The sequence below is a fragment of the Chlorocebus sabaeus genome, chromosome 14 (genome assembly GCF_047675955.1).
Source record: "Chlorocebus sabaeus isolate Y175 chromosome 14, mChlSab1.0.hap1, whole genome shotgun sequence".
In the NCBI taxonomy this organism is placed as follows: domain Eukaryota; kingdom Metazoa; phylum Chordata; class Mammalia; order Primates; family Cercopithecidae; genus Chlorocebus; species Chlorocebus sabaeus.
The window spans coordinates 61,135,695-61,159,204 of record NC_132917.1 but is presented as its reverse complement, the minus strand read 5'-3'; the positions used below and the strand labels follow the sequence as shown (position 1 = coordinate 61,159,204).

Genomic DNA, 23,510 nt, shown 5'->3' with positions numbered 1-23,510 from the left:
ATCCTAGATTAGACGAAATCATCCATATGTAACTTCAGCTGTGAAGACCAACAGTGAATATCTCTGTTCTAAGATAACAAAAAACTGCGTTAGTAATTCTTATGGGACTACCACACTGTTGCATAGTCATAAGCTTTTGGTTACAACGCAAACTCTTGAAATAAACCAAACAGCTAGTGCAATTCAGTATGATAGGATTATTCTTGAGTCTAAAATTAGTGTATTACTACTCTGGATCATTGAACCTTTTTCTTCTCTGTGAGACAGTCTCACTCTGTTGCCCAGGCCCAAGTGCAGTGGTGTGATCTCAGCTCACTGCAGTCTCCGCCTCCCAGGCTCAGGCAAGTCTCCCACCTCAGCCTCCTGAGGAGGTGGGACTACAGGCACGTGCCATCATGGCCGGCTAATCTTCTGTATTTTTTGCAGAGACCAGGTCTCACTGTGTTGTCCTGGCTGGTCTCAAACTCCTGGGCTCAATCTGCTCACCTTGACTTCCCAAAGTGTTGGGATTACAGGCATGAACCATTATGCATTGGCCATTGAGCCTTTTTATCCTAACCACATTGTTGCCTAAAATTGTGTGTTTTGGTATTTGCAATTTTCACTCTTGAAAGAATCTGTGAAATGTAAGTTTGACTATAACACTTCCCTTTTATGCTTTTGTTAGTTTTGTAAGCATATCAGTAGTCAGAACTACTTGGGCAAAGAAGTTGGTAGTATAACATCTCATAGTCATTATACGAGAAATTCTACAATTTAATCATCATTGGAATGAGTTGTATATTTGATTTTGTAAAGTTTCCTTTTTCATTGAAACATAAATTATTATCACCAAGCCAATAAATTATCTTTCCCATTCTGTGTTTCATTAATTTTTAGTCTAAAAGCTGTACTTTCTATCATTTAAAAACAAATTTCTCAGTTTTAATAATGTTTAGTGCTTTAGGATGACTTTGAATCTGTCCTTGGTCATTATAGCACTTAAAATGTGTGTCTTTGTTCTTTGGAATTTAATTCTTTTAAATGGGAGAAAAGTTGGAATTTTTTAGATAATCTTAGGAAAAACTAAAAATTTTTTAGTCATGTACAATGTAATTATTCCTCAGTAATTCTGGAGAACAGCATTCCTTTAGGGTAGGAGTAGAGGGAAGATGAGTCTTATTTCTACATTCCTACTTCTGGTTTTTCTCTTACATGAACCACACCAGTATTCACTGAGCTCAGTAACCACTTAGTGCCTGGCATCCTGTTTCTCTAACGTCAAACATCATATACTTGCTTCCACATTGCATTTTATAAATGAAAACATGTTTATTGAAGAAATTTTATTTACTGCCTAAATTCATGAAAAATTTTTTCATGAAGCAATATTGGCTCCTAAGATTAAAATAAGTTTAGTTCTTCAGTAGAATTTGTTTTGCCTCTCTTAAGGCTCATGCAGCCAACCTCCTTTCCTACTTCCAGGATTTCTATGTCAGTATCTGTCCTATACCTGTTCCTTTCAGAGGACAGGCAGACTCAAATCTACCTGAAGTTTTAAAGTAACTTCCTTTCCCCTTTCTGCTCCTTATACTTTTGAGGTATGTGGCATGCTTCCATTAGTGACATGGTTCATAAGGCCATGATTCTCAATTTGAATGCAAAGCATGTTGAGAATTTAGGAGAAAGTGGTAGTGATGACTTGTGAAGAAATAGTTTAAGAAAGATCTTTAAATGCTCTTCACTTGCTTTTATACCCAGATATTTATAGTATGTTTTACCTTAAAGGTCTTGGATTGGAATTTTTAAACTTGGACTTCTTGCCCTAATATATATAAAGTGTAAAATGAATTTATACTTTTGAGAAAAAAATTTAATGTTTGTGTAAATAATATATCTCGATATAAAATTCATTCAAACTTTTAGCATTTAAAATTTTAAATAGCCAAATTTCTATAAAAATAATTACTAAAATTACTTTATTCTGTGAATGTTTCTTCTGTTTCAGATCAGTAGTAATTTCACTTCGTCTTCTTCCAAAACTATTTGGTACTTTTCAGCAGTTTGGGAGCAGTTACGATACACACTGGATAACAATGTAAGTAAATAAAATAAAGTATTTATTTTAAAGATGTTTTTCAAATTATAGTTATCTAAAGGTTTTGACTAACCTACAAGCTTTTTTTTTTTTTTCTTTTTTTGAGACGAAGTCTCACTCTTTCGCCCAGGCCTGACTGCAGTGGTGCTGTCTCGGCTCACTGCAAGCTCTGCCTCTTGGGTTCGCGCCATTCTCCTGCCTCAGCCTCCTGAGTAGCTGGGACTACAGGCGCCTGCCACCGTGCCCGGCTAATTTTTTGTATTTTTAGTAGAGACAGGGTTTCACTGTGTTAGCCAGGATGGTCTTGATCTCCTGACCTCATGATCCGCCCACCTTGGCCTCCCAAAATGCTGGGATTACAGGTGTGAGCCACCACGCCTGGCCAGCCTACAAGCTTTTACTCTGTACCAGGAAAATTTGAGTTTCATGTGATTTGTTTTCTTAGATTTCTCTGCCACTTCGCCCTGTGGAGATTATATCCTGATGAGTAGGAAAATCTGTGTTTTATTTTCTTTGTAGTTTGAGAACAGTACTTTAGCAATTAATACTCTAATTTTAGAGAGATGTTTAGTGTATGCAGCTACAGCAGAGTACTTTTGAAGAAGAGCCACACTAAAGTAAACTCTAGCGTGCCTTTAATTTTTCCCGTTTCTAGGAATTGGCTGTAGACCTATAGTCATGTTTGGGGCAATTTGACACTATCCTATTACAGGTTGAGTATGCCTAATCTGAAAAATCTAAAATCTGAAATGCTCCATAATCCAACATTTTTAGAGCACCAGTATGACGCTCAAGGAAAATGTTCATTGGAGCATTTTGGAATTTGGATTTTTGGATTAGCTATGTTCAGCTGCTATGCATTCTGCAAATATTCCAGAATCTGAAAAAATCTGAAACACTTCTGGTCCCTGGCATTTTGGATAAGGGATATTCAACTTGTATTGCTTTACATTTATGGAGAACTTATGATTAATGAATATTAAAATAATTCTCCAAAGGTAGAACTTTTATGTGAAATTGACCCCATGTTTTGGTAATAAGTCTAGAGAAGGTTGTCTACCATGAACAATACACTAGGAAGATGTGTTGTGTACTTTATTCTAAATAAGCTTTTGGAGAGATTGCAGAGACATTTGAATTTTAGGGAATATTCGACTTGTTGAAGGATTCATTTGTGAGGTCAGATTCTCAATTCTAAGCTTAGGTGGTAAGAACATTTGTTTGCTTTCACAATGGTGTATCGCTTTTATAGTTCTTGGAAGTCTGCAGTGTAATTCCAGATTGGGTGAAGTTAGTTCTTCTGAGTCATATACCTTGCTTCTTATTGTTCTTTTAAAGGGAGTATGTTTAATCTGAACTTTTAGTATTTAGAAGTATATTAGTCTCTTTCTTTGGTTAATACTACAGTAGGAATCCAGTGAAAGTTCTATTTTTGCAAGGATGGTCCTTAAGTTTCCAAAAGGAAGGGTAGGGGAAAGCATTTAACATCACTGAAGAACAAGAATAGTGTGAGCCCTTTTTCATTGCCTCTTTCTGTAGTTTTTAAGTGGCTGAATTTCAAAATTCTAATGCAGTAAAGGTATTTATTTGGTGCTAACACAGGTGAGCAGGTGTCATTTTAATCAGTGGAGGTGCTTCATATTAAGGAGCAACTTTCTTGTATAGAAGGGGCAGTCTCTGAATATTCAGTTACTTAATCAAGTACCTGAACCTAAGTATTACTGAGTTGAAACCCTTTTAGCTTGTTCCTTAAATTAAATGTAAATAAACTTAATTAAGGAAAATTCACAGGGTTTCCATTACCACAAGAGATTGGTATCCTAAATTTCATAAAGTACATCACTTAAAAGAACTCTAAGCTCCTGTGGTTATTTGACATCAGTAACAACAAAAACTATCATTTATTGTGAATCTAGTATGTGTAGCAGCACTCAATATTTAGTACATATTCTCTCTTAAACTCACTCTAATAGCCCATAGTTTAAAATTGGAAACTTATCCTTGACTCTTTTAATAAACCTTCAAGCAAACAGACTTCCAGAGGTCAGCTTACTTGCCTGAAGCCGTGTTACAGCAAGTATATTGGAGCTGGTTTCAAACCCAAAGTCTTTCTTCTTTCTACCACTTGACCTTTAGTGATTAGCAAGGTGAAAGTAACTTCTGTTTAAAATATGGCTATAACAGAAACATGATGTAAATTATATTGGAACTTACAGAATTTTAGTACTTCTACATCTGTACATTTTAGCGGATAAATTACTAATAGGTGTTATATGAAATACATTATGTTATGGAAGTTATGGACCCTGGGATCTCTGAATGTATATGCCACTATTTGTGTTTTCATTGTAGTATTTCTACATTATTTTGGAACTCAGTGCTGGGTATTTCTTTTTTTTTTTTTTTTTTTTTTTAAATTCATTCAAAAATAAGCAAATTAATGACAAAAGTTATATGCAGTAAGTTTATTGTATGCCTTCCATATGCCAGATATTCTGCTAAGCAATGACCAAAGCACATAGTATATCCTTATATGAAATGGTATCATATTACTTTTAATATTAACTCAAATTAGTCATTGATAATAGCGCTTTCACAGGCATTATTTTGAGATTAAAAACTTATAAAGATACTTTAAATTCATAAAAATGAAGGAACATTGCTTTATATCTTTTCACCATTCAAATATAAAACGTGTATATTTTTGGTAACTGTAAAATTTTACATTTGAAGATTTTTTAAGATTTGCATATTTACTGTCATAGCATAGATTTATTCTCTTACCCTGCCCACTTTAAAATTATTTTTTCTTTTATTTGGGCCAGGTGGGCAGAAAAAGAACTGAACATGATGAAGCTTTTCTTTGATAATTTGGTATACTACATTCAAACTGTGAGAGAAGGAAGACAAAAACATGCACTGTAAGTACCTCTCAACTGAGTTAAATACGTTCGTGTGGATTGTCTTTCCTTTGAAAGATAATTTCCCAGTGTTTTAACTTTTTTCCATTTAGTAAATAATTGTAACAGAAAACTTCATTTGTATAAAATTACGAAAAGGCTGCTAGAACTTTTTAAGCTGAAAGATTCTTAGGAGGTTACTCTTAAATTCTTAGGTAAATGTAACTGACTCACTTTTGGGGGTTGGTTAACCTTCACTATTGAGATTTGTTCAGACATACTGTTTTTAGGAATCAAAAGTAAATATATTTTTCAGAAACCATGGATATGCTTGTCTTAACATATTAGAGCATTGATTCTAAAATTTGTAAATATTTACTTAAAAAATACTATATTTAACATATAGTTAAGTTAAAACATTTTATTATAATTGCATACTAGTAGAGAGTTTAGGACGTGGAAGGTTTTAAAACTGGTGGTATATCATTAATGTTTTCTTATGTATCAAAATATTCTCTGGATATATTCAAGTGATTTAGGACAAGAATTGGTAGAAATGGATTGGTGGTGGTATAGCTGTATTTGAGGGGAGATGGCATAGGAGATTCAGAAGATTTCTGTGGGTGAACTGATTGTTGTGGACTGATGTCCATGTTGAGGAAACCAGTTCAATGCCACTACTGGCGTGTTAGTGGAGAAGAGGAGGAATCACGCTGTGATCGAAAAAAATCACATAGAAAACTTCCACAAAGGTGGAAACTAAGCAGACTATGGAAGTGTTGGGAAAAGTCATAGATATTTAAGGCATACATACTTCTAAAAATAAATTTATTTCCCTGCACAAATCAGTTCTCCGGATGTTATTTTTACTGTGTCCTTTAGGGTGCAGCTATCTTCCCACTTGCCTAAAAGTTGAGACTTGAGGCATTTTTGTACGCTTATTTCCAAACATGAGTAATGATGATGATGATGATAACCAAAAAGCCAGTGCTTATTGATATATACCAATGTGTCAGATACCAACTACTTTAAGATATGCAACAACCCGTTTGAGACAGTCTTACTTTACAAATGAGTATACTGAAGCTATGATATGACAACTTCTCCAATGTCACACATAAAAATAGAGCGAGCTTTTTTACCGCCACAGTCTGTTTCTGTTATAGAATTTGTATTTGTAAATGTGACATTATGCTGCCATTATTCTCTACCTTTTTGTTAAAATATACCGCATGTCTTTTCACAAATTGACATTTCCCCAAACACTACTTTTGTCCTTATAACTACTTCTAGGTAGTCTCCTTGCCTCAGTCTCCCCATATGCTGGTTCAGTCCTTCTGTCAAATTAGGAAAGCAGTATGGTACTGGTGGGAAGCCCATGGGCTTGAGAATCATACAGACATAGATCCAGGTTATTAATCTATTATTTTAACCTTATTTCAATTATTTACCCCTCTAATTCCAATTATTTACCTTATAAGTGTTTGTAAGAATTTAATGAAATGATACAGTGAATTGCACCTGGCACATAGATTATCTACAAATTGTAGTTACCTGGTTAAAACAAAGAATGTAGCATAAGAAAGATACAAGAATTCTGTCTCTTAACCCCATCCAGAGATTCTTCATGGCATAAAAAATAAAATACCAGTCTCTTCAGCTTAATATTCTGGGCTGCCTATGATCTAAACTCAACCTTTCCAGTTTTATTGTTGAATTTTTTTTTTTTTTTTTAAGACAGCTTATTCTACAAGCTTATCAAATTATTTCTGGAGTATTTCTATTTACTGTATCCCATAGCTTTGCTTGCAAAGTTAGCTTTAAACACAATGTGTTCTTTTAAAATTAAAGTTCTAACTGTTCTTCCAAGTCAGTATCCTTCTTTATTCCTATTGAAGCAGAGTTTGAGGATAATGTTGGCCTCTTGAATCCGAACATTCTGTTTATGCTCTATAAAAATCATAGGATTGCCAGGCATGGTGGCTCATGGCTGTAATCCCAACACTTTGGGAGGCCGAGGCGGGCGGATCACCTGAGGTTGGGAGTTCAGGACCAGCCTGACCAACATGGAAAAACCTCGTCTCTACTAAAAATACAAAAAAAATTAGCCAGGTGTGGTGGCGCATACTTGTAATCCCAGCTACTCAGAAGGCTGAGGCAGGAGAACCACTTGAACCCAGGAGGTGGAGGTTGCAGTGAGCCAAAATTGCACCACTGTACTCCAGCCTGGGCAACAAGAGTGAAACTCCGTCTCAAAAACAAAACAAACAGAAATCACAGGATCAACAAAGAGCAGAAATAAAAACCACACATAACCCACGTTTTTATTAGGAGATGGGGAGTTAATTGCTTGTCAGCAAAGAAATAAACACTAGGTTATAAAAGAGCTCCCACCAAGAGCAGGACTTGAGAGGCATAGTGAAAGGGGAATGGAAGTCATAAAATGAATCATCCTCATAAAGAGAAAATCCAACATTAAGTATCAAAAAGGAACATACGTCTGAGACTTAGTTGTTCACTGCTTTGAAAACAGTGGAGTTACTCATTTTGTTAGTGGAATCAGAGGTGAGCAAAACATTGCTTCTGCATTGAAAAATGAGTAGGGCTCCTTGGATATGTGTTTTATGTTTTTTTTTTTTTAGGGTATACTAGAATAATCTTTCCAACCTTTCAATCTGCCTTGTTGGCTGCCGTCCTAGGAGACTAAAACTCTTAGAACAGAGAGATGTTGTCTGGACTATTTTGGTATAATTTCCCTATTCCTTCGGGGTGTAAAACAGTTGTACATTTGCTACTTTTTGTTCAAGCATACTTATTTCAGTATTTTTTTTTCAGTGCAGATTAAAATCGGAAAGTTCTGAAATGTTTCACCAAGGGAGGAAAAAGATTCTTGTAGTATGAAAGATAATATTTTTATTTTTTTATTTTGTCATTTTTGTTTTTTGCTTTTACATTTTTATTTTATTTTTTGATGGAATTTTTGCTCTTTTGTCCAGACTGGAGCGCAATGGTGTGATCGATCTCAGCTCACTGCAACCTCCACCTCCTTTCAAGTGATTCTCCTGCCTCAGCCTCCCGAGTAGCTGGGATTACAGGTGCCTGTCACCGCACCTGGCTAATTATTGTATTTTTAGTAGACAAGGTTTCACCATGTTGGCCAGGCTGGTCTCGAACTCTTGACCTCAGGCGATCCATCCGCCTCTGCCTCCCAAAGTGCTAGGATTACAGGCATGAGCCACCGCGCCAGTAGTATATTCGTAAAAGGAGACATTAATGTGTTTCTTGAATCCAGGGGCCTCTAGAGAAAATCTTGTCTGCGGAGGCTACAAAGAGATTTTCTTTTAAGGCAGTAATCTGTTACTAAAGTTTCATATCTTTGGGGAGACTATTTTTGTCCTGTATTTCTTGTGATGTCAGAAGCCATGGACAAGCCCGTGAGAATTTGTCAATATTGGTACCATCTTTGTCTGATATCCCAAGAAATTTTTCTCACTGGTGGTTTCAACAGCCCATAGGAACCTGAAGGAGCAGGGTCTTTGAAGTGCAGCGTCAGGGGCTATACTATGGGAGTACAAAGGGACTAGACCCATGCCTTCAGGGTTATGAGTCCCTTATTCCGAGATGCAAGTATAGGGGGGCATTATTTCACATGTAAAGGCACTTAGTAAAGGGTGAGGCTTTATTCTTCCTTTACGTTTGATTGATGTCCCCTAGACAAGGCAAGAGGAATACGGTAATGTAAAACTGCAGAACTGATGGGTCATACAACTCATTTTTGAATTTGTACTCAAGGCCTCTGCTACAAAATCTCTTGTTCTTTAACTTAAAAAGCCTTGAAGCCCTTAAGAGCTAGCTGTTCTTGAATGTTATCTGGGTTGCCTTGTAGTCTGAGAGGTGCTTATCAGATTTCCTCTCCCCTACATCTCATCATACGTATTTTCACCTTCACAAAGGTCAGTACAGCATTAATGAAAAAGTTAATCTTTTCTTTGCCAGCGTTAATAAGAGACCCTAAAGAGCAGCAAAGGCATGTCCAGTGAACTCAATCTTCAGAAAACTTAAGCTTTAAAACTTCGATAATGAATTTAGTGCAATTTTGGGAAGCTAATTTTGGGATGCTGTTAAAATTTTGTTCTTACTTGGGGATTACAGAACATCGAATTAAGATGCCCAGACTGTGCACAGTGGCTCATGCCTATAATCCCAGCACTTTGGGAGGCCAAGGTGGGCAGGTCACCTGAGGTCAGGAGTTCGAGACCAGCCTGGCCAACATGGTAACACCATATTTCACTAAAAATACAAAAAAATTAGCCAGAAACCTGTAATTCCAGCTCCTCTGAAGGCTGAGGCAGGAGAATTGCTTGAACCCAGGAGGCAGCGAGCCAAGATCACGCCACTGCACTCCAACCTGGGCGAGTGTGAGACTCCATTTCCCAAAAAAAAAAAAAAAAAAAAAAAAAAAGCCCTTTGACCCTCTCCATGCTAGGTTATAGATCAGAGCATAGACCAGCCACTGTTGCATGTTGGCAAAGCAGTTTGGGCAGTCGATCCACAATCTGCCTTTTGATCTGTAAAACAGAGATAATAGCTTGTTATTGACTTAGTTTCATTGAGTGCTCAAGTACTTAGACTAGAATGTGATATTATAGACACAGTTAAATATGCAGTTCACTGGGGTTGCTAAAGGAGAGGAATCCTTTTAAAATGCAAAACTGGGCCAGGCGTGCTGACACCTGTTGTAATCCCAGCACTTTGGGAGGCCAAGGCAGGCAGATCACTTGAGGTCAGGAGTTTGAGACAGCCTGGCCAACATGGTGAAACCCCGTCTCTACTATAATAAAAATAACAAAAATTGGCTGGGTGTGGTGGCGCACACCTGTAATCCCAGCTACTCCGGAGGCTAAGGCACGAGAATCACTTGAACCTGGAAGGCAGAGGTTGCAGTGAGTGGCGATTCTGCCACTGCACTCCAGCTTAGACAACAGAGTGAGACTCTGCCCCCTACTCCGCCAACACACACACACACACACAAATTTTTTAAAAAGCAAACCTGATGATTACCTCCACCCCAAACATGGTCCCCTCACCCCCAACTCTCCAACACTCTTCCTTGACTTCCTTTTCCATCTCTTCTTTCTGACATTGGGGCTGACCACAGTCTCTCGTTTATCTAGTCAGACTCATCTCCTACCCTACCTAGCAACTTTTTTATTAAGCATCAAATTTTATGCATGTGAATTATAATTATTTAGATTTGAAATAACATTCAAAAATGCCAAGTTTGTGTCAGCTCTATTTTTCATGAACTAGATTTAAGGAAATATTATTTTATTAGTGTTTCTTGGGTACAGAATATATTATCACCATAGGGACCATGATATGAAGCATGTACTTTTTAGATAGAGATGGTGTTTTTTATTTGTTGCCTGTTCTAATTTATGTGTGTACTACATACTTTTAAAATGACATACTTCCTCTGCTTCACTGTTGAATTTTTGTGTGCTTTCTTACATAATTTGAAAATAAACTGTTATAGTTTCAAGATTTGTATAATTTATTAAATAGTTTAAATTTGTGTTTTGTTTTGTCTTTATGAACTTTTTTGTGTAACCAAAGACATAGTTAAAATAATTACAGATTATTAAAACAATTTTTGGTATAAGTTATGCATAGGACCACTAAAGTTTTAGAAGTAATTAAGAAATAGGATGTTTAATTATTTTAATGACTTTTTAATTATAGGTACAGCCATAGTGCTGAAGTTCAAGTTCGACTTCAATTCTTGACTTGTGTATTTTCGACTCTGGGATCACCTGATCATTTCAGTAAGTTTTAAAATCAGTACTTTTTTCAAATCTGTTTTGACTATTGGAAGAACTGAATTTACTCGCTCTTTGGATTTCTGCAGTGATTATTTTAAAATTTAATTTAATTTTAGAGTAAGTGGGTACATGTATGTTTGTTATAGGGGTATATTGCATACTGGTGGGGATTGGGCTTCTTGTGTACCCATTACTCAAATAGCGAACACTGTACCCGATAGATTATTTTTCAACCCTTGTTCTGCTCCTGCCATATCCCCGTTTGGAGACCCTGGTGTCTAGTAGTTTCATTTATATGTCCATGTGTACCCATTGTTTAGCTCCTGCTTACAAGCAAGAATGTAAGGTACTTGATTTTCTGTTGCTGAGTTAGTTCACTTAGAATAATGGCCTCCAGTTCCATTTATGTTGCTGCAAAGGACACGATTTCATTTGTTTTTATGGCTGCTGCAGATTATTCTTAATACATTTATAAATTATACCAACATTCAGATAATTTATTCAAATAATTGAGATTGTTTGCATTTTAAATAAATTAAAAAAATTTTTTTAGTTCTATAAGACCTTTTCTCTTTTCTTTTTTGAGACAGGGTCTCACACTGTCTCCTAGGCTGGAGTACAGTGGTGCGATTACAGCTCATTGCAGCTGTTGACCTCCCCGGCTCAAGCAGTCATCCCACCTTAGCCTCCTGAGTAACTGGGACTATGCACCACCATAGCCAGCTAATTTTTTTTTAATTTGCATAGAGATAGGGTTTCACTGTGTTGCCCAGGCTGGTCTCAAACTCATGGGCCCAAACAGTCATCCTGCCTTGGCCTCCCAAAGTGCTGGGATTACCTGCATGAGTCACTGCACCGGGCTGACTGCATCTTTTATTATTTTTGCTTATAGAATCTTTCTTTCCCTTTGGTTGGAAATAGGTATTAATTATGCATTATTATCGGGGCTAATCTTTTGAAAATTACTTGGCTTGATGGGTGATGGAGACACTTGGAGGCCCCAGTTTTATTTAGTTTCACTTTAAACTGAGTTTTGTTAACAGTTAATTTTTTTTTTTTTTATTCAAGTTCTAGGGTACATGTGCACAACGTGCAGGTTTGTTACATATGTATATGTGTGCCATGTTGGTGTGCTGCACCCATTAACTCGTCATTTACATTATTTATATCTCCTAATGCTATCCCTCCCCCCTCCCCCAACAGTTAATTTTTTTAAAGTAGAGCTTGGTCTGTTATATTCAGGTTGTGCACCATATCCAAATCCATGTGGTTGCAAACGAGCTTGATTTCTGTTAGCCAAAGCTCCTTTTTCCTTCATATACTGACTGTCATCTTTTACTCTACATCCTTCTTTTTCTGTGTGTCAATATCAAGCCTTATTTTTTTAGAAGGATATTGTCTCTTTAACTGTGATTACTATATTTTCAGCCTGATGGGTGTCTTGCTAGCAGTTGTCATGACTTTTTTCAAGGCTATACCTATGCTTGAGATATACTGTATTTATCTTATTGTTTAAGTCTGTTATTTCCTTTTTTTGTTCAAACTATTTATAACGAATGCCACCAACACTGTGATAACAGATTTCAAAAATAAGCTACCTGATTTTGGTAGGAAATTTCTCTTTCGTGTTACTAGGTCATTTATTGACCCATTATGACTGATAAAATTCAAGAAATAAGTAAACTAAAATACAGCAAAACCAATCTATAGGGAGAAGTCAAACTAAAACACATATAGTCAACATAGATACTATGAACATTTAAGTTTCATGTTTATTATACACAGTATAGATTCTCTGTGAATTTCCAACAGACACTAGCTACTGTCCAGATAGTATCAAATCTAAAACTTCACTTTCCCACATCATGGCTCTTCTCCTTCCCACTTCACCTGCCCTCAAAGTGATCTTCCCATGTCAATCTCCAGAGTAGCTAGGACCACAGGTGCATATCACCATACCTGGCTAATTTTTAAATTGTTTGTACAGAGTCTCATTATGTTGCCCAGCCTGGTCTGAAACTCCTGGGCTCAAGCGATACTCCGGCTGCCTTAACTTCCCAAAGTGCTAGGGTTACAGGCCTCAGACCACTGTGCATGGCTGGTTGTACTTCTCTTACTGGCACAGTTCCTGTTATCCATAATGAAATTACTCCAAAGTTATATGTAATTACATCCAATATTTTAATACTGATTTTCAATATGACAATAACTATAGTCTTTAAAAAAAATAATGAAAGTGTATAAGTTGCGTGTTGAATGTGGACTGGTGATTCAGCCAATTATGGATATACTTCTGTTTTATTATTTAGTTGAGTATAATTAACCTGGATACTCTTTATCTTGTTCTCCTTAATTACTTAACATGTTTAAGTTCTGATATATACTAGAGTTGTTTTGGGTTTATTTATATTTGCTCCTATGGGCACAAGTTCTCAGAACAAATAATGTACACATTAACTGTGTCAGTGAGAAACAGATAGGATAACTTTTTTTCTGATAAAACTCTTTAGACTGATACTGCTACTAGGGTGAATATGTCTGGGGAATTTTTCTTTATTTTGTCATTTCACCTACTTTTCCCAAGAAAAAAATTTCTTTTAGTGGTACCATACCATCATGTCCCTTCTGGTTCTAGGGCACCACCCCAGGGTTTGGAACCTCTTAAAATGTACTTCAGAAATCCCTGGGATGCTTTTGTTCTAACCTTTTGGACTGTCTAATTTTTTTCATATTCATACTTGTGATTGCCTATAATGCCTTCCCTTTTGTTCTGAATAATTCATCTGTCTTCTGCCACATTCGGGAATCCTTTAATACTTGGGTCAAAGTACAATACAAATTTTTTCTCATTAGTCTGACTCCCTAGCTGATTATGTCCTCTGATAGGTTGCTGTTGTCTGTTTTACGCACTTTACTTTTGCTTTGTTCATCATAAGGGTCCTTTTTTCTTTGTTTTGCTTTGTTTTGAGATGAAGTCTCACTCTTGTCGCCCAGGCTGGAGCGATCTTGACTCAACACAACCTCCACCTCCTGTGTTGAAGCGGTTCTCCTGCCTCAGCCTCCTGAGTAACTGGTATTACAGGCATGTGCCACCATGCCTGGCTAATTTTTTGTATTTTTAGTAGAGACGGGGTTTCTCCATGTTGGTCAGTCTGGTCTCGAACTCTCGACCTCAGGTGATCCACCCAACTTAGCCTCCCAAAGTGCTGGAATTACAGGCATGAGCCACTGCACCCGGCCTCCTTTTTTCATATTTTATAAAAATAATATTTATCTCCTATATACAGAGAGTGACCTTTGAACATGGTATACGCTTTATTTATAATACTCAAACCTTACCACTGACTCCTCAATTTTTAGGATTACCTCTCCCAGTCATTATTACTATTATACAGATGTGCTCCTATTTTAGGGAGAAGAATTTTCTTCCTAAATGAATTCTTTGAGAATACTTCATAAGTTATGCATTTTTAGGTGATTTACCTATGGGTTATCTTAAAGTACATTTTAAAAACATAAATTATGTGAAAATTCGTATTAAATACTTGTAAAAGGCTCTACGATACCTCCTTTGTGTTTCTGGCTATATTGGTGCTTCTGGTACGTTCATTTAGGACCAAAATGTTATATGAATATGATTTTAAATTTTACAAATGGGATGACATAAGAAATAGTTATTGAGATTTATTTATTTATTTTTTTGAGATGGAGTCTCACACTGTCACCAGGCTGGAGAGCAGTGGCACAGTCTCAGCTCACTGTAACTTCCGCCTCCTGGGTTCAAGCAGTTCTCTTGCCTCAGCCTCCCGAGCAGCTGGGACTACAGGGGTGTGTGCCACCACACTTAGCTAATTTTTGTATTTTTAATAAAGACGAAGTTTCACCATGTTGGCCAGGATGTCTTGATCTCCTGACCTTGTGATCTGCCCACCTCAGCCTTCCAAGGTGCTAGGATTACAGGCGTGAGCCACCGCACCCAACTGTTTTTTGTTTGTTTGTTTTTTTTAAGACAGTCTCGCTGTGTCATCCAGGCTGAAGTGCAGTGGCATGATCATAGTCCACTGCAGCCTTTAACTCCTGGGCTCGAGGAGTCTTCCCACCTCAGCCTCCCGAGTAGCTAGGACTAAAGGTGCGTGTCACCCTGCCCAGCTACTTTTTTGTTTATTTTTGACGTGGAGTCTTGCTCTTTTTGCCCAGTCTGAAGTACAGTGACGAGGCCTTGGCTCACTGCAACCTCCGCCTCCCAGGTTCCAGCAATTCTCATGCCTCGTCCTCCCAAGTAGCTGGGATTACAGGCACCCACTACTACACCTGGCAAATTTTTGTATTTTTAGTAGAGACGGGATTTCACCATGTTGGCTAGACTGGTCCTGAACTGCTGACCTCAGGTGATCCACCCACCTCATCTTCCCAAAGGGCTGGGATTACAGGCGTGAACCCCCACGCCTGGCCTACAAATTTTTGTTTTTTAATTTTTTGTAAAGACAGGGTCTTCCTATATTGCCCAGGCTGGTCTCAAACTCATGGCCACGAGTGATTCTCCCACCTCGGCTTCCCAAAGTACTGGGATTACATGTGTAAGCCACTGCGCCTGGATGAGATAATAAATATTTTATACACTTCTATATAAATAAACTACAGGAGATTGTCAAAGAATGTTTTAACATTATTGAGGAAAAAAACTGATTCCCGGCCAGGGCCACTGCCTGTGCAGAATTTGCACATTCTCCCCATGTCGGCGTGGATTTTCTCTGGGTACCCTGGTTTCCTCCCACATCCCAAAGACATGCACTGTAGATTCATTGGCACGTCTAAATGATCTCAATCTGAATGAGTGTGGGCATGTGTATGAGTGCAGTCTGCAATGGAATGGCATCCTGGTCAAGGTTAGTTAGTGCTTTGTCCTTGAGATGCTAGTCCCTAAGATGCTAGGATACGATTTGGCCAGCAACAGCCCTGAGCTCTGGAATAAGCGAGTTGGAAAATGAGCAAATGAATGAATACAAATTGTAACATAGAAATTTGTAAGCTCTATGATATTCATACAAATGCATAGTCATAAATGATGTGGTACAAAAGCGAGCCCACTAAATTTGTTACTGTTTGTGTTTGAACTGCCTGGTGGTAGGAAGTGTTCCTTAAAGTGTTTAATTTGTAACCATTTAGTCCTTGATTTTATTTACCACCACCACTGATTTGCCAAAAATTGGGTAACTATCTGAGTGGTTTGTATTAATCTTTCTTAAATGTATATATAGCTCACACTTATTCCAGTGTTTAATATTCAGAGTGTTAACTTTTAAATAAGGAAGTTTAGCGATTTTTTGTTTTTGTTTTTTTTTTTGTTATTTTTTGAGGTGGAGTCTTGCTCTGTTGCCCAGGCTGGAGTGCAGTGGCGTGATCTCAGCTCACCACAATCTCCACCTCCCAGGTTCAGGCAATTCTCCTGTCTCAGCCTCCTGAGTAACGGGGATTACAGATGCATGCCACCATGCCCAGCTAATTTTTTGTATTTTTGTAGAGGCGGCGTTTCACCGTGTTGGCGAGGCTGGTCTCGATCTCCCGAGCTCGGGCAATCCACCTCCCTTGGCCTCCCGAAGTGCTAGGATTACAGACGTAAGCCACTACGCCTGGCTGCTGTGATTTTTTTTTTTTTTTTAAATCATAAATATGCTGTAGGAACACAACTCTTCTTCATATCAATTAACATATGGTAAAATTCGTTTCATTATGCATCATTTCAATTAAAATTGCAATTTCCAAGAACCTATCCATGTTAAGTGAGGACTTACTATATGTACACATGCCTAAAAGAAGTATAATTTTTTTATGTGTAGTTAATAAAGTATGAAATTTATAATTTTTATCTAGGGTTAAGTTTAGAGCAAGTTGACATCTTATGGCATTGTTTGGTAGAGGATTCTGAATGTTATGATGATGCACTCCATTGGTTTTTAAATCAAGTTCGAAGTAAAGATCAACATGCTATGGGTATGGAAACCTACAAACATCTTTTCATGGAGAAGGTAATTACATTTCTCACAGTTTGTTACTATTTTTCCATGTTCCCTTTTTCATCTCTTGAAATACGAATTCTGTAATGCCTTTTTTTTTTTTTTTTTTTTGACAGTTTTTTAAAGTAGCCAAATGTAATGATTTTTAGTAGTCCTAGTATAATTTTTGGTCAGATTGTGCTCATATTTTGTTGTTTATACTGTTTACATCTAAATTAGTTGTTTATAAAAATATTCTGTTAGCTACAATAATTAAACTAACAATCAGAATAACTTTTGAAGGCAGCACTAATTAGAAATGTGGAGGGTTTTTCTTAGTGTTTGTTTTTTAAAATCATCAGTAATATTGTAGTCCAATTTTCAGGGGTGGTGCCCACACCCACAAGTGTGAGAGCTGTTTTCTGTGACTCTTTCTTATTTAAATGACTGACTGCATTGCAGTCAGTCTTTTGGGCAAAGATAAGCCATTCTCCAGTATATGTAGATTCTGGGAAGGCATATTAGGAAGTGCTGTCATTATCGTAAAGATGTTCCAATTTTTGTTCTTCTTTACCACATGCCACAGTTAGTTCAGGTGACATTATTCTGAATGAGCTCTTCCCAACTGAATTTTGAAACTTAGTGAAAATAATGCAAAATACTTTTTTATGCTTATTTTTGAGATTATGAAGGCTGTCCGCAAAGTGTGACATTATCTCTGTGTTAGAACTGAGTAGATATATGAATGAGTTTTAGTGTGTATAAACTAAATCACTTAACAGACCCAAGACAGAGCTACAAATATAACTTTTGCCATCTTAAATTTCAACTGCTGACTTTAACAAAAACTGTACTTGTAGCTGTACGTCCCGTAAGTTTGTATGATATAGATATACAATGCATGGTAGATGTTTTTATTTATGTCCTCTGATTTGGGTCTGTGCACATCTTCAGAATTGAAACCTGTATCAGACAGGTTTCAGTTATTACCTGAATAAAATATTCATTAAATCACATACATATATATTTTTATTTTTCGTTTCATTTTTTTTTTGAGATAGGCTTGCTGTGTCTCTGACTGGAGTGCAGTAGTGTGATCACGTCTCACTGTAGCCTTGACCTCCCAGTCTCAAGCAATTCTCCCACTACAGCCTCCTGAGTAGTTGGGACTGCAGCCACATACCACCATGCCCGGCTGATTTTTGTATTTTTCACAGAGATGAGGTTTCGCCATGTTCCCCAGGCTGGTCTCAAACTTCAGAGCTCAAGCTGTCTGCCTGCCTTGGCTTCCCAAAGTACTGAGCCGCCGTGTCCAGCCGAATTATTACATATTTTTATTTTTTTTAATTATCACTAAAAATTCAAGCTGATCTGTTTCCTTCCATAATGTTTTCAGTAACATTTATTTAAATTTAATAAAATCTGTGAATTATCACACTAAATTAGCTTTGTGTTTCCCCCTACGCTCCCAAAGATGCCCCAGCTAAAACCTGAAACAATTAGCATGACTGGCTTAAACCTGTTTCAGCATCTCTGTAACTTGGCTCGATTGGCTACCAGTGCCTACGATGGTGGTTCAAATTCTGAGGTAAGGATTTAGACTTACTTTATTAGGCAACTTTATTCCTCAAATTAGATTATCAAATTTGGTTACCAAATTATTTTTCTACAAAGCATAGAATTTACTACTTGTGCAATGCAGTTGGGTTGGTTGGTTGGTTTGTTTTGAAATGGAGTCTAGCTCTGTCGTCCAGGCTAGAGTGCAGTGGTGCGATCTCAGCTCACTGCAGCCTCCACCTCCCGGATTCAAGCGATTCTCCAGTCTCAGCCCCCCAAGTAGCTGGGATTACAGACATTTGCCGCCATGCCTCGCTAATTTTTATATTTTTGGTAGAGACGGGGTTTTACTATGTTACTCAGGCTAGTCTCGCACTCCTGACCTTAAATGATCTGCCTGCCTCAGCCTCCCAGAGTGCTGGAATTACAGGCATGAGCCAACGTGCTCAGCCTAATTCTGTTCTCTGGTTTCAAAAGTTTTATAAAGCAAATTTATTTTTCAGTACCAAAGATAACATTGGGTGTGCTTAATGAAAACCTGTTACATGTTTCTTGATTTATAAAGTGGTCATGTGAGTGTTCTTTGATTCTCCTAGACATTCCTAGATAATGCAGCCAAATATTTTACTTCAAATAAAAGATTGATTTGTCTCAAATATGATTTTTATGCCATTTGGTTCAGCCTGGGCAACAGAGCAAGACTCCATCTAAAAAAAAAAAAAAGAATAATTTTATCTCTTGGCAAATTTGGGGAAATTTTTTAAAAAAGGAAAAAGAATAATTTTTTAAAATTTTTATTGTTGGTATTTTTTGAGACGGAGTCTGGCTCTGTCACCTAGGCAGGAGTGCAGTGGTGTGATCTCAGCTCACTGCAACCTCCACCTCCTGGGTTCTAGCAATTATCTTGTCCCAGTTTCCTGTAGTAGCTGGGAATACAGGGGTGTGCCACCATGCCTGGCTAATTTTTGTATTTTTAGTTTAGGCGGGGCTGGTTTCGAACTCCTAACCTCAGGTGATCCCACCTGCCTTGGCCTCCCGAAGTGCTGGGATTACAGGCATGAGCCACTGCACCAGGCCATTATGATTAGTTTTTTTGAGATGGCGTCTCGCTCTGTTACCCAGGTTGGAGTACAGTGCCACAGTCTCGGCTCACTGTAGGCTCCGCCTCCCAAGTTCATGCCATTTTCCTGTCACAGCCTCCTGAGTAGTTGGGACAACAGGTGTGTGCCACCACGCCCAGCTAATTTTTGTATTTTTTTTTTTTTTTGAGATGGAGTCTTGCTATGTCGCCCAGGTTAGAGTGCAGTGGGACAATCTCAGCTCACTGCAAGCTCTGCCTCATGGGTTCACGCCATTCTCCTGCCTCAGCCTCCCGAGTAGCTGGACCTACAGGCGCCCGCCACCACACCCGGCTAGTTTTTTGTGTTTTTTAGTAGAGACAGGGTTTCACCGGGTTAGCCAGGATGGTCTTGGTCTCCTGACCTCATGATCTGCCCACCTCGGCCTCCCAAATTGCTGGGATTACAGGCTTGAGCCACCGCGCCCGGCCTAATTTTTGTATTTTTAGTAGAGTTGGGTTTTCACCATATTGGCCAGACTGGTCTCGAACTCCTGACCTCAAGTTTTCCACCCGCCTTGGCCTCCCAAAGTGCTAGGATTATAGGTATGAGCTACTATGCCTGGCCAGAATAATTTTAATTGTATCTAAAATGCTTTTATTTTATTTTCCTACTGCCTTCTTTTCTCGTCTGAGTAGGTTTTTAAGTGTTTTTTAGTCCTAACTCTTGCTTCAGTATCACTTTGATAACTTTTTTTTTTTTTTGGAGATGGAGTCTTGCTCTGTCATCCAGGCTGGAGTCCAGTGGCACAATCTCAGCTCACTGCAACCTCTGCCAACCAGGTTCAACCAATTCTCCTGCCTTAACCTCCAGAGTAGCTGGGATGACAGGAACATGCCTCCACGCCTGGCTTTTTTTTTTTTTTTTTAAAGTAGAGACGGGGTTTCACTGTGCTGGCCAGGCTCAAACTCCAGGCTCAGGCAATCCGCCTGCCTCAGCCTCCCAAAGTGCTGGGATTAGAGGCTTGAGCCACTGTGCCCGGCCCACTATGATGATTTTCAATTTGGTAATTTCAGACAACTAAACATATTTGATTTACCTAAGAAGTAGTCATGCTCTATTATGAAACAATACTACCTTTTTAAAGAAGGTGACGTTAACACTAAAGTTGTTCAGCTGCCAACTTAGAAGGACATCTTTCTTTGCCCAACTTTTGGAAGCTTCCACTCCCTACTTTTTCTGTAGTTTTTAGTGAAGCCTTTTTTTTTTGGTCATCTCATGGTTAACATCATAAATTTGAATGAGGCTGGACGCAGTGGCCCCACGCCTGTAATTCCACCTTTTTGGGAGGCCGAGGCGAGCGAATCAGCTGAGGTAGGGAGTTCGAGACCAGCCTGGCCAACATGGTGAAACCCTGTCTCTACTAAAATACAGAAAAATCAGCCAGACGTTGTGGCGCATGCCTGTAATCCCAGCTACTTGGGAGGCTAAGGCATGAGAATCCCTGGAATCCTGGGAGGCAGATGTTGTAGTGAGCCAAGATTGTGCCACTGCACTCCAGTCTGGGCAAATGAGTGAGACTCTGTTCTCAAAAAAAAAAAAAAAAGAGTGAGAACTTGAGTTAGCATATCTTGTTAATATTCTGTGAATACCAGAAGGCAGTGGTTTTATCAGTGTAAGTTGGATGGATTCATTGAAGCATTGTGCTCATTATTGTATTTGTGTTTTATTCCTTTGTGGTATGTTTTTCAGGACTAGAATTTTCCTACTATGTAGTCACAACTTGTGAGTTAAACATTATGTATATATTGTTAGCTGCTGTGTAAATAGTTTTTAGAATTAGTACAGGTGTATTTCACCAATTGAGGAAATTCTTAAATCATTTATTTTTGTTATTTAATAGCTGAATAATAGGAGTTGCCTATGATTTTTACTTTTGATACTTCAGTCTTACGATGAGTTACATAGTTTGACAGACAAAATTTAGAGGTATCATATTTTTCTTTCTTAGCTGTGTGGTATGGACCAATTTTGGGGCATTGCTTTAAGAGCACAATCTGGTGATGTCAGTCGAGCAGCTATCCAGTATATTAACTCCTATTATATTAATGGTAAGTGATTTGAAATATTGTCTAATAGGTAATTTTTTTGGGAGGGTGTTTCGTTAAGCTAAAATTTTTCTTTGATATAGCTAAACAAGAATATAAGGCTAATAGATGTGTCTAAACATTGTCTTTCAGGTAAAACGGGTTTGGAGAAGGAGCAAGAATTTATTAGTAAGTGCATGGAGAGTCTTATGATAGCTTCTAGCAGTCTTGAGCAGGAATCACACTCAAGTCTCATGGTTATAGAAAGAGGACTCCTTATGCTGAAGACACATCTGGAAGCGTTTAGGAGAAGGTAATTTTTTAAATATAACACTGTTAGAATGAATTTCATTTTTATTCCTGACATATCCAGAAATATTCTTAAAGTGAATCTAAAGTTTTTGTTGGGGTCAGGTAGAAAGCATAATTTACCAAAGTGAAGGGTCAGTAATAGAAGTAATTTTTATTAAGAGTATATACCATGTTGCCTTGGAATAGGCAATACGGGTTCCTGATAAATATTGCACAGCTTTAATAATAATTAGAGTTTGAGCAGATATGCATGAATAAGAATCGTTAGACAGAATTCCATCTCTAAGAAAGTATTGACTTTGATTAAAAAGGCAGAGCACCACTACTAAAAAAAAGTTTCTCTCAAACTCTTACCAAGAACATCAAATAATCTCATAGTTGAATCAAGTTGAGTCATATGTTTCATTTGCTGTTTTTTTTTTCTTCCTGGACTAGGAGACAGTATTTTAATTTTGAATTTCCATTTACCATGGAAACATGACCAAAAAATTCTGTTAATGAATATCTGTATAATTAATTTAGACATAACCTGTGTAATACAGAAATAAAGCAAATTAATATTTATGAATATATCGACTGAAATGAAAGGTGAGTAGATAGTTTTAAGAAATTCTATTTGTTAAAAATCATTATGAGCAAATGTAAAAGTACTAAGAACTGTGTTGAAAAAAATTGTTAAAATTAGTAACTTTTTTCAACTTCAGATCTTAGTTTGATATTGAAAAGTGATACAATTTATATTTATTGACATTTTTAAAGTATCAAGAAATATTGCATAGTAAAGATATTTTATACATTCCTTATAACATGCTTCCATGATTTGAAACATTTGGACATTATGAAATTCTTTATTTTGATTAAGATTGCAATTCATGGAAATTCCGCTTAAAGAATTCCTTGTGTTTTTTATGAATGTGGAAGGGAACTCGTTTTTTTGCACAGAAACTTTATACTGCCTTATAACTTTAACCACTTAAAAAGATAAAGTGTTAAAAAGAGCAAATGTGGTGGTGTATCTTATTCAAATTAATACATATTATAAAATTCAGATATTACACTGTGATGTAGAAAATGAAAGTCTGCTATAATTGCTGTCTTCCTCGTGGAGATAGTTACTGTTAATGATACCCATACTTCCAGAATTTTTTCTATGCTATAGGATCTACAGACAACAAACCAATAAGGGCCTGTCGATTCACACCCTTAGTCCTTGCACAATATTACCAGTGTCTAAAATAAGTACTTACTTTAAGCCTTTAAAAATTACTCGTTTTTTGAGTGTTCAGTGGTGGTTTTGTAAATTTAATGAATTTAAGTCCAAAAATTCCTTCTCAGATGTACAGATTTTTTTCTAACTCAGTTGTGAAAAAAAAATTTGTTCTTGATATCTTATTTGTTCATGTTTTTGCTGAAAGTTAATGTTGATGTTAAATAGTTTATATAAAAATGTTTTGTTACTAGTAGAATAACTAGGATATGGATAAAATTGAACAGTCACAAAACTAAGCAGTAGTTAAAAAAAATTTACCTAGGTATTTTTCATGCAAAATTTTGTTCTTGATGTGCTTAGTGCTATTATTAATTGAAGATTACCTAACATCTGTAGATTGAAAAATAGAATTTTTTTTTGTGTTCTGTATATTAAGGGAATAAAAAATAATGTCTTAAATTGTTTTCTTTTTAAAAAGAGATAAAGTTATAATC

General features: G+C 37.2%; 1 protein-coding gene across 6 annotated transcripts in view; it reads left to right on the top strand.

The window, feature by feature from the left end:
* USP34 (ubiquitin specific peptidase 34) overlaps positions 1 to 23,510 on the top strand; it is a 285,331-nt gene that overhangs the window by 133,984 nt on the left and 127,837 nt on the right. For all 6 annotated transcript variants that reach the window (XM_007970503.3, XM_073023027.1, XM_007970505.3 and 3 more), the window contains 7 exons: positions 1,988 to 2,077; positions 4,903 to 4,998; positions 10,720 to 10,802; positions 16,671 to 16,825; positions 18,267 to 18,380; positions 21,419 to 21,518; positions 21,648 to 21,807. In XM_007970503.3, coding sequence (XP_007968694.3) covers positions 1,988 to 2,077; positions 4,903 to 4,998; positions 10,720 to 10,802; positions 16,671 to 16,825; positions 18,267 to 18,380; positions 21,419 to 21,518; positions 21,648 to 21,807 — 798 coding nt within the window. The remainder of the gene's footprint in view (positions 1 to 1,987; positions 2,078 to 4,902; positions 4,999 to 10,719; positions 10,803 to 16,670; positions 16,826 to 18,266; positions 18,381 to 21,418; positions 21,519 to 21,647; positions 21,808 to 23,510) is intronic.